The sequence below is a fragment of the Plutella xylostella genome, chromosome 30 (assembly GCF_932276165.1).
Source record: "Plutella xylostella chromosome 30, ilPluXylo3.1, whole genome shotgun sequence".
NCBI lineage: Eukaryota > Metazoa > Arthropoda > Insecta > Lepidoptera > Plutellidae > Plutella > Plutella xylostella.
In genome coordinates this window covers 4,065,216-4,077,149 of record NC_064010.1, presented here as the reverse complement: position 1 = coordinate 4,077,149, position 11,934 = coordinate 4,065,216, and the positions used below count along the sequence as shown (strand labels likewise).

Genomic DNA, 11,934 nt, shown 5'->3' with positions numbered 1-11,934 from the left:
ATTCTATTCTATTCTCTGTGGGGGTGTACCTGCACCTGGCTCTCTCGAGTGGAACCTTTGTGCATATCCCCAAGGTCTAAACTGCCTTCCTAAGCTTGGACCATTTCCCACCACGCTGGTCCAATGCAGGTCAATTTAATTAAGAATTTGATCAAAATATTTACGTTTTTGGTACTTGGTAAGTAATATTCTGATGCGCTATTAAATGTAGGTACCTACTTCAATCTTACAGACTGCGCGGCTGGTGCTATTGTCAATGGAAGTTTTTCGTTTCTCGAGAGTGTATTTCATTTGTGGTGCTAGTAACACTGAATACAAACGATATTGTACTATTAAGATATCGGCAGACAGTAACTTTAAACTTATAACACTACTTCCTATGTCAGGAGGTAAAAATAATACCCTAATGATAAAAGCATCTGTTATTGTTTGCTCACCTAAATAAAATATCTTATCGAATATCCGTTATACAGAGGAAAGCCGATAAAAGATGAAATTTCAATTCAATATGAATAAAAAAGTTATATTTTCATGTTATCATTAAGTTACCAAATATTATAAATTATTTTGTCAGTCACTTTTAAATATGTAGGTCTCAAGTTCCTGCTGCCACAATTAAGTTAAGTATTAGGAGGTGACGAATAGATTGCCCTAGGACTTTTTGTGAAAAGATTTATATGAGACTATTAAATCGAGGCTAATCTTGATCAACTAGTGGCTTTTAATAAAAACCCAATAGGTTATGGGCCCAGGACAGCTTGGCGCGTGTCATACAATAAATATTTTTGGAAAATACTACTACAAAAATAAAATAATATCTAATTAAAAGGCCGGTTGTCAAACAGTTTTACAAATACAAACAGCAATAATGGCGAGTTCTATTACGACACCAATTGGTCTCCCTGTAGACAAACTAAAAGGGATGGAAGACTACAACCAGTGGAAATTTATGCTGAAAATGCTCCTCATGCACGAGGATCTTCACGACTGTATCGAAGGTGAGGACAGTTGTAAGGATGAGAGGAAGAAGCAAAAGGCGATGGCAAAAATATGTCTGTCAGTAGGTCCGTCTGCGTTGCAACATGTACGCAATGCAAAGACGCCTTATGAGGCCTGGAGCAACCTCCAGCGTGCATATGAGGACAAGGGGCTGTGTAGAAGACTCGGGCTGTTGAGGTCGCTGTTTGGTGTGAAGTTACAGGACAGAGATGGTATGCAGAGCTACCTAACATATATTACGGAGCTCGGGCAACAGTTGTCGGATATAGGATCAGCAATAGAGGATGAGTTCCTGGCAATAATAATGCTGAGCGGGCTATCTACAGACTTCGACCCACTAATTATGGCGCTGGAGAACTCCAATACGAAGCTGACAAGCGAGACAGTCAGGAGTAAACTTCTCCAGGAGCAGCATCGGCGTGATGGCAAGGAAAATGAAATGAATGCACTGGCGGTAAAGAGACCTTGGCTAGTGAGGTGCTTTCGTTGTAAGAAGCCTGGTCACGTGAAGAAGGACTGCCCCAATGATGAGGTCATGGAGCCTAAGGCGGGAGGAAGACGAAGTAGTGTAAAAGAAAACTCGCTACTGACGGCCTTGTCGGTGAAAGTTCAGAACGACGTATGGTACATTGACTCAGGGGCGACTCATCACATGTGCAATAACAAGCATATCATGCAAGAGCTGCAATGCACCAAGAAGCTGGAAGTAAATGTTGCCAACGGAGAGAAGTTACTGACTGAGGGTATCGGCAAAGTAAAAGTATTATTGAAGACTGGTTTTAAGACTATAAGTGAAGTCTACTATATTCCTAAACTATCAGCAAATCTACTTTCAGTTAGTGAGTTAAATAGGAAAGGGTTTCGTGTAGTTTTTGATAATAATTTATGTAAAATAGTTGATGAAGGTGAAGTTATTGCCACTGGTACTGGTTTCAATGGTGTTTATGAGCTTGATGTAGTTAAGTCAGGGATCGCCATGAACTCAGCATGTGTGGAGTCGGTGACTGCACAGTCTAGCGAGGTTTCAGAGATGCCTGCACTAGTTTCTGAGCAGGGCATTGAGCAGGAGTCGGTGACTGGAGAGTCTAGCGAGGTTCCGGAGGTGTCTGCGCTGGTGTCTGCGCAGGGCATTGATCACGAGTTGTGGCATAAGCGACTTGGACACCTGAATGCCAGGAGTATGAAACTGATGAAAAATGGGCTAGTCACAGGTATGGATTATCCAAATACTACTTTTAATCCATGTGTAGCTTGTATAGAAGGTAAACAGACCAGACTGCCATTTCCTAAGAAAAGTTATAGTAGGTCGTCTGTCAAACTAGGGTTGGTACATTCAGACGTATGTGGACCTATGCAGGTACCATCATTTAGTGGGAAAAGGTACTTTGTTACCTTCATTGATGATTTCTCGAGGAAAACATTCATCTACTTCATGGATAGAAAGAGCGAGGTCTTTGAGAAATTTAAACTATTCAAAGTGCTTGTAGAGAATGAAACAGGTAGTAAAATCAAAACCTTGAGAAGTGACAATGGGGGCGAGTACATGTCTAATCAATTTCAGGAGTATCTGAAGAGCAGTGGGATAAAACATCAAACTACCGTCCCACATTGTAGTCAGCAGAATGGTGTGGCGGAGCGGGCTAATCGCACCATAATGGATAAAGCCCGCTGCATGCTCCAGGAGGCTGGGTTGGAGAAACAGTACTGGGCGGAGGCGGCGAACACGGCTGCCGTACTCAAGAACTATACACCAACCAGAGCGGTCATGGGAACAACACCTGAAGAAAAATGGACATCCAAAAAGGTGAATGTAGCACACTTACGTGTATTTGGTTGTGTAGCATATGCCATTGATGAAAAAGCCAGGAAATTGGACCCTAGATGCAAAAGGTATATTTTTGTAGGGTACTGTGAGGATAGTAAAGGGTATAGACTTGTAGATCCTGCTTTTCCAAAGAAATGTATTAAAGCCCGGCACGTCACATTCATGGAAAGTATGTTTTTGGATAAAGTAGTGTCCAATGATGATAAAAGTAAGGAGCATGATGAATTGTTAATTTTAGATTCATCTGATAACTTAGATAGTACAACCTGATCCAGCACAGTCGTCGACGGAAGCTTCTGAGACATCATTATGTCAGCCAGACGTGGTCGAGATGGATCAGTTGTTACCTGATGACACAGTGAATCCTCGGAGACAAACCATGTTTAGTCTGGATTCATCAGTAGAATCTGTAAATTCGGATAACCACTCTTCGGACCCTACATATATTCCAGGATGTTCAAGCATGGATTCGGAGGACTCGCTTGATTTTGAAGATGCTGATACGGATGGGTATGCTGGGTTTACAGCGGTTACAGAAGACGAAGATATACCGAAGACAATAGAAGAGGCTCTGGGTGGCTGCGAGTCTAAATATTGGAAGGAAGCTATACAAGATGAGTATAACTCTTTCATAGTTAATGAATGCTGGACACTGGTTGATCTGCCTTCGGGGCAAAAACCAGTAAAATGTAAATGGATATTTAGCAAAAAGAGAGACCTAAATGGAAAATTGTTAAAGTATAAAGCTCGTCTGGTGGCGAAGGGTTATACACAAAGATACGGAATTGACTACAATGAAACATTTGCACCTGTGGTTCGCTACTCAACAGTTAGAATACTGTTAGCATTAGCTGCTCAATATGATTTAGTTATAGAGCACCTAGATGTAAAAACTGCATTTTTGCACGGGTTACTAACCGAAACTGTATATATGGAGCAACCTGAAGGTTTCATCCAAGGTGGAGGTCAAGATGAAAAGGTCAGGAAAGTATATAAGCTGAACAAAGCAATTTATGGCTTAAAACAGGCGGCGAAAGCATGGTATGAACGCATTAATGATGTTTTCATCAATAAATTGCAATTTAGCAGACTATCTTCTGAGCAATCGGTGTATATTCATAATACTGATGATGAAGTAATAATCGTAGCGCTGTATGTGGATGACATCATGATATTTAGCTCCGAAAATTCTGAGAAAAAGAAAGTTATTAAGGAAGGGCTGATGAAAGAGTTCGTGATGCATGATTTGGGACCGGCTCATCAGGTTCTAGGTATGAAAATTGCTAGATTACCTGATGGAAGCTATACTTTGGATCAGTCCAGCTACATAAAGAAAGTTTTAGATAAACTGCATATGGCAGAATGCAAAGCAGCTAAGACTCCTATGGAAGTTGGAATTCAACTTAAAAAGGAAGAGAATTCGGCATGTAAATATGATTATAGGAGCCTTATTGGGTGTTTAATGTACCTGTCAGTATGTTCCAGGCCGGATATTACTCATAGCATCAGCTATCTAAGCCAGTTCAATAACTGTTTTGGTGAAACTCACTGGAAAGCAGCGAAAAGGGTTCTGAGATATTTAAAAGGAACAATACATTACAGTCTACTATTTCAAAAGGGTGACGATTTGAAAATTACTGGTTTTACAGATGCTGATTGGGGAGGAGATCAGATGGATCGTCGGTCATATACTGGGTATGTTTTTAGTCTTGGTAGTTCAGTTATTTCGTGGGAAAGCCGAAAGCAACGGACTGTAGCGCTTTCTAGTACTGAAGCTGAGTACATGGCGGTCTCTGACTCCTGCAAGGAGGCTCTGTTCTTGCAAACATTTCTTAAAGAATGTACTGGTATTGTGTGCAAAATAGATTTGTTTAACGATAATCGATCAGCACAGAAAATCTGTAAGAATGTTGTAACACACTCGCGTACCAAACATATAGATATAAGGCACCATTATGTTAAAGAGTTGATAAGTAAGAAGGTCATTGATTTAAGTTACCTTCCTACTGAGGAAATGTTGGCGGACGTGTTAACGAAGCCATTAACTTCAGAGAAGCATTATAAGTTTGTGTCTAAACTACTTAAAACTGATTAACTTGTTTTCATATATGTTTTTTTTTGTGATATTGTTTATTTGTACTCCGTTAGTCAGTGTTAAAGTTATGTTTTAGTTTTATATACCTATATAAGTTATGATATTTTGTTTGAGGCCTAGAATTGTGCTAATTTTCTTTTGCCTATTTATATGATTTTTGTTTAAGGTTTTTAAGTATTCAAGACATAGTGCGACATCTATTGGCGAGTAGCAGAACTACTACTGTTACTATTCGCGTATACAATGCGACGCGATTTAAAAGTATGTGTGAAGTGAGGAGCATGATAGATACATAGAACAACGCGGACTCGGGTTTACCCTCGGGAACATTGAGTATGAATACGGAGACGAAATAGGCAGACGTTCCCCTCTGCCGGGATAGTGGGCCAGAAAGACCCACCGATTTATAAAAACTAGTTGCAATCTCAATTTTCATTAGACTCAATCAAATGGCAAAGCGTTCGTTTCGTGTAGGTAACAACCAAAATTATAATGATTTGTATTCATATGTTTTTCTTAATTGTAAATTAAACAATAACAAAAGTATTGTTGACGACGCCACGACGCCTTATTATGAGGCCCCATGTATATAGTTTGAATTTGGAACCTTTTATTGTTTATAGTTTATGTCATTGTGACTTTCAGATACTTTTACACCATCATCTCATTCATCCTAACTTCCTAACTATCCTAACTAATATTATAAATGCGAAAGTCACTGTCTGACTCTCCTACTATAGAATAGATTACACATAATATATTAGGTTTTGTATTTATTTCTGACAACTGAAAAACTTTATTACCGCGATGTAGGATTTCATATTAATTGGCCTCGGTTCCATACAAGCTCTCTGTATTGCGCTTTTAGTGCCATCTGTTGGTTATATCCGGAACTGTCTGTCTGTCTGTTACTCTTTCACGCCAAAACTACTGAACGGATATGAATGAAATTTGGTATACATATGGTCTAGACCCTGAGAAAGAACATAGGCTACTTTTTATTCCGAAACGGAGGTTGTAAGGGGTTAAAAGTTGTATGCGAATATTTAATTTTAAAAGATAAAAATATGACGGCTGACTGGCGTAGTGGTTAGTGACTCTGACTGCTATGCCGAAGGTCCCGGGTTCGATTCCCGGCCGGGGTAGACCTTTTTTAAATAAACTTTATATTTAAGCACTTGATGAGCAATAATTAAACATTTTGTTCTAGCGTTTTTGAAATTTCGACCTGTGAGTGGATGAAATAGGGGTTCATATTTTGTATGTTACGACCTGTTATGATTTTTAGGGTGAGGTACTGAATATTGATAGAAACGTCAATTTTATTAATGAGCATTTTATTGTCAAATTAATTCTTATTTTAATTAGTACAACACAAACCTACCTACAAACTATCATTACAATTGTATCTAAAGAAAATAACACACGGAAGAAATTAACGTACCTTCTACAAAGAAATATAACAAAAATCGTTAAGAATAAAATGACAACATCAATGCTTCTATTGTCCTCAACCTTTCTCGATGTCCGCCATCTTCCTCAATTGTTCTATACTTACATTCCTCAAAACGTCACAGCCCCGGCATAATATAGGCGATATTATGCAGCGTGTCAGCAGCGCCGACACATTCATTACAGCCCGGGTTAATATAAACTATGTCTATTCCTCTACTGTCCTCAACCTTCCTCTCGCGTCCTCTTCTTTCCTCTACAGTCCAGCCATGTCCTCTACATTACCCGATGTTGTGAAGCGTGCCATATCCATAACTTCCCCTAGTGTCCTCAACCTTCCTCTCGTGTCCTCTACTTTCCTCTTCTCTCCTTATAACCCCGGCATAATATAGGCGATATTATGCAGCGTGTCAGCAGCGAGCGGCGGCGGCGGCGCGACGGCGGGCAGCGCGCGCGTGATGGCCAGCAGCGGCGCCAGCGCACACAGCAGCGTGTCTAGAAGGACTGAGACGGAGCCCGATACCGCTATCTGACCCTGGGGGGAGAAGGAGAGAGTTTTTTAGTGGTGTACAATGATATGCTAATCGATGGTCTACAGTGTGGAGAGAGAGAGAGAATGAATTACATAAGTATTCATGGTGACCCGTGCATCTTACTGATTTATGTTTTAAGTGAAAAATATAAATAAAGTTTCTGTACTAGTTTCTTTCGAGTGGAGGGGGAAGAATAAAATGGCGGCCACCTATGGAGAAAGTATAGAGGATTCGGAGCGAACCAATGGTAACGCTCATTCATTTTGACTCATTCCAAGTGAGGCTCTAAATGTATCCTAAAAGAGTCTTCTTTGATCCTTAATCTTCCTCTAAAAATTACATCCTCAAGAGGTTACAAAGCATCGTCCTTACCTCATGTTCCTTCAGCCTCTCTCCTATGATTGCCAGACTCTTTCTCATTATCGCCACTTCAACAATTTCAAAACAGCAATACAGCTAGCAACCTATCACGGACTGCTACAGCTACATTCTTTGCAATAGATGATTTAGATTTTTTGCTGCCTACTGCGAAAACGCAGGTGGATTGCTTGCTCCGTGAACATATACATTATACATGCGATTTAGAAGTATAATTTTAAGCACACCACAGCATAGTTACCTCATGTTCCTTCAACCTCTCTCCTATGATAGCCAAGCTCTCTCCCAACAGCCTCAAATGGGCTGCCAATGCCACCTCCACCTCGCCACAGTCCCCCCGCCAAAAACGCCTTTTTCAGAAGGGAATACCCTTACCTCATTCTTAACCCAGCTCCTTAGTGTTATATCGTTTCTATGCGCGAGAGTACAGAGATACGTGATATCGCCACTTCAAGTCATTCCAAAAGGGGAATTTGTACTCCTGTTTAGAATTTTAACCACATCACAGAACATATTCTTACCTCATGTTCCTTCAATCTCTCCCCGATGATTGCGAGACTCTCTCCCAACAGTCTCAAATGAGCTGCCACCTCGGCCGCGCCGCAGCCCTGCGCGCGCGCCGCCGCCGCCGACGCGCCCGCTGAGGACACCGGCTGCAAAAAGAAAAATATAAATGAAAGGAAGGAAATGTTAAGAACTACCAAAAAATTAGTCCTGTTTTTTAGCACCTCTCCTGTTTTTTTAATCTCATCACGACCGCATAAGATGTTCACATAACATCTTATGAGTCATTGGCTACGTGTACATTTATAGAAGTCAACTTGTGTAGGTTAATATTTCTGTTTAAACAGATAGATTTTCCAAACAGTTTATGAGTAGACTAGACTACCTACATGAGTGACCGGCTTCTACGGGGTGGGGGGTCAAAATTCAGAATAAAAGTTGTTCAGAATGACGCCCTGAGCCACACCCTTTCGGCTTGGTATACCCATTTTGCAACACCCTGTATATCCCTTTATCTTCTACCTAGTACGACCATGATAGCCATTTATACGGCTAATGCATTAAAAAATCATCACAAATAAATATAAAATGTATTTACCACAAGCGCCTGCGAGGGCGGCGTGGTGGGCGAGGCGGGCTTCGGGCGCGCTGGGGGGCGTCCCACGCTGCCGTACTGGCGCGGGGCTGGCTCTGAAATTATACATCATTATTGGTTAGTACGGAAAACATCGTGAGAAACCCTTATGCTGGTGTGTGAACCCACAACCTCGCAGTGAACCAGCGTGGTGAGAAATGGTTCAAGCTTTGGGGGCAGTTTAGATTTTGGGGATATAAACAAAGGTTCCTTTCGAGTCTTTGCCGACATATCGTAGTGGTCTCTCTGGCTGATTTAAAAAATGCCTTTAGAATTAAATCCACAATTGGTACACTTATTTATAAAGAATGAAATAAATAAAAAATGTGTCAAATTACTTAGATCAAATAATTTAAAAAACATAGAAATGTATGAAATTATGTTAGATTAGGGCTGAAGCAGGAAAAACCTTAAATTAGAAGAGTACAAAATTATTAATGTAATAAAGAGTCTCACTGGAGTTGTAGATGAGCTTGGCGGCGGCGGCGGCGAGGCTCTGCTCCTTCTGCATCGCGAACCGCTTCGCCTTGCGCTTCCACAGGTACCGCTCGTTGTAGTTCACCTGGAATAGTGACGAGGAGATTAATAATAAAAATAAATAATGTTTATTTTTGACCAAAAAAAAAACACACAAAAAGTAACTTAATATTAATATGGCCTAAAATTAACTTTAGACTTATACAAAAAATATCTGTGTTGAGTTTTTGGCGGTAACAAATAATATAATGAAGGCTCTCAGTTGCCGCTTCACGGGTTCTTTATCGGCGTAGATAAGCGTCACTATATCGCGAATATCGCGATTCGCCATAATTATAGCACTGTTATTGGTGGAACGCGCAGCTAAGTAGTTTATCGACGTCATATGACAGACCCGTGAAGCGGCCGCATTAGTAATAATAGGTATGCTATTTATTAAAGATTGGCCATATAATCACAAAGCAACTAACAAAATCATTCTATTTTCTGACTAATTTGGTGAAAGGAAGGAAGACAATCTGTTATTTTTCTACTAGCTTAGCAGTAGTCGAATTTTGATCCAGACAATTACATTTTTGGAGGGCTATGCTGTATCTTCCTCTTTTTATATTAGAACATTTTAGGATCTAAAATTGCTGTATTTACTGTGACTTATGTAAACTATAAAACTATGTATAAATATAAAAATCTACAATTCATTTTTAGTTTAGGTCCTGGGTTTGCTGCCAAACTAGAGTAGATAGATGTACCTTCATATTGTTATGAATTGGATTGAAGACACATACTTGTTTTCAGCTTCCAGTAAACTATTTAAGCTTTAATCAAAATCAATCCAATACTCACATTAGCCCACATCTCCCCGAGTCTCTTGCTGATGGCAGAGAAGTCCATGTCGGGGTGCTTCCGTAGCAGGTCGTTGCGGGCCTCCTTCGCCCACATCATGTATGCCGTGATGCGGGTCTTTCCTGCAGCAGGTAATGTTTCAGGTATAGTTGAGTTCACAAAAGTTGAACAAGTTTTGTAACTTCTTTATAAGATTGATATGGGAGCAGTTTTTGAGTATGAGATATGGTTGAACAAATGCTGAGCAAGCGACCTATGAAACAAATATCACCTAATTTGAATCAAACTATTCATTTTCTGAAATAAGTGGTGGCAGACATGGATAAACAGTTCAAACTAAAAAAGTTATTCTGTTTTCAGTTAGTTTATTTAAAATGTTTTTCAGTTAAAACTTATGACTTACTAATAATAAGTAATCTAGTAAATTTATCAATCATCAACTGATCAACGCTGACATATTCTTGCAAGTAAAAGTTTTTGACTCTGAACAAAATACCTTTATCCTTCCTCTGAGCCTTGGCTCGGCCAACCACCTTCCCATCCTTCACGATGAGCTTCTTCTTGGAGCTCTTCTCCATCATGTACAGTGAGTTGGCCGGTGTACGCGTGGCTGCGTTGAACTCATCCTCCGAGCTGTCCGACTCCATGCTGCAAGATGGTATGGTATTTATTTTTATAAGTTCTATAGCTTGTATTGTATGCAGCTAAATAGGGCTGAAACTGTTACAGAATGGATGCCCAGCAGTGGCAAAGGGTCCATGTAACAATTTCCATTAGCTTCCATGTTGAATGAGTGATTTGATATTTAATAATTATGCACCTCAATTTTATGATTTAAAGTATATTTCACTGGCTTTATCTGCAATGATATTACTACTAACACTATGGATGCCCAATAACAGTCTATTCCTGAACATCTAATCCTTTTTATTCTAGTGCTACCAAGCACAAAACTACACATTTACGAACAAGACGCCTTACCTATCAGCATTCTCCCCGTTATTCTCATAATAATCTGACTCGCTGCCAGACGCCGTCCCCGCTCCATCATCAGCCGACCGGGAGCCCTGCGCCGCCGCAGTATCAGCCATCTCCTGCTCCTCAGCAGCTCTGAACTGGCCATAGCTCTTCACCAGTGGCTGTCTTCGGTACCTCGCCTCAATGTCGTCAGGGGACTCGAAGTCCATGAGCTTGGAGCTCTTCTTGCGGACCCTCCCGCTGCGCGACACCCCTGTCACTTCTAAGTCTGAGGGTCAAGAAAGAGGTGGTTGAATGGAGGTCGCATAGGTTTGTGGATATAGGTTTTCGGATCAGTGACTTACCTTCCTGCATGGTTTGCAGTGTGGTAGGATGTAGTAGCGAGTGAAGTAAAGAATTCTAGAACGGTATTGGAAATCAAAAGCCGATAAAAATGAAAAAATGCGTCTGCCTCGAAAAATGCGTAACAAAAATCACAGATCAGAAAAATACATGAAATGAAATGTCAAACAAAACACTATGAAAACTCTGTGAACGTTACCCTGTTGCGTATGAAACCATAAATGTTAAACTGTTATTATTCCGAGTACCAGACTTCGTTTTCGTGTTTTGTAATTTTGCAGTTTTAGATGTTTTCAGTCGTTTGCAGAGTTATCGTGGTTCGATTAAGTTATTAACCCTATCGATTTTTTCTGCTCGAAACTGTTGATTTCTTAGCGGCGCGGCATCCACCAGACCACAACCTGCTTAACGTTACGTAACGTTCTTAACGTTATTTTCTATTTCTTTTTAATAACCCTATGGGGTAGGCAGCAAGAAACTGTGCGAATGGTTGTTGCTTATACAGGATGAGATTTTCGTAGGTGCATATCCGGAAGTATATTGCCTACAAAGCTTTTCATTCTGTTTTTTTTTGTTATGATGACCTTGGCGGATATTCTCGAAAAAAAAGATGTTCCCCATACAAAAATAGGTTGTTTACGTGACACTGTGTATGGGGAGTAGATATTTTTTTTCAAGAATATTCCAAGGTCTTTCAATGAATTGATTTTCTATTTGGCTCAAAAACTGCACAGTTCTATCCCAACACATAGGTATAGGTATATATAGGTATACCTAGTCTAAGTGTCTGTGCAGGTGTATGGGGCCGTCCTTTTATCACGTGAGGCTCGAAAGGGGGGGGGGGAGGGGGTACGGAAAACCTCACGAAACATCA

At 40.4% G+C, this 11,934-nt stretch overlaps 1 protein-coding gene across 1 annotated transcript; it reads right to left on the bottom strand.

Moving 5' to 3' along the window:
- Positions 1-6,718: 6,718 nt before the first annotated feature.
- LOC105388019 (HMG box-containing protein 4) lies at positions 6,719-11,199 on the bottom strand. Its single transcript, XM_048632104.1, has 8 exons — positions 11,063-11,199; positions 10,722-10,986; positions 10,237-10,388; positions 9,741-9,862; positions 8,877-8,982; positions 8,385-8,476; positions 7,804-7,935; positions 6,719-6,906 (listed from the first exon to the last, which is right to left on the bottom strand). The coding sequence occupies exons 1-8, from the start codon at positions 11,070-11,072 to the stop codon at positions 6,742-6,744; spliced, it is 1,044 nt and encodes a 347-aa protein (XP_048488061.1). The 5' UTR covers positions 11,073-11,199; the 3' UTR covers positions 6,719-6,741.
- Positions 11,200-11,934: the final 735 nt, after the last annotated feature.

Bases quoted from the DNA above. Each gene is read 5' to 3' on its own strand.
- LOC105388019 (XM_048632104.1), bottom strand. The intron at 10,389-10,721 runs GTAAGGCGTCTT...ACCATCTTGCAG, and splicing joins AACGGGGAGAATGCTGATAG to CATGGAGTCGGACAGCTCGG. The intron at 9,863-10,236 runs GTATTTTGTTCA...TACCTGCTGCAG, and splicing joins GGCTCAGAGGAAGGATAAAG to GAAAGACCCGCATCACGGCA.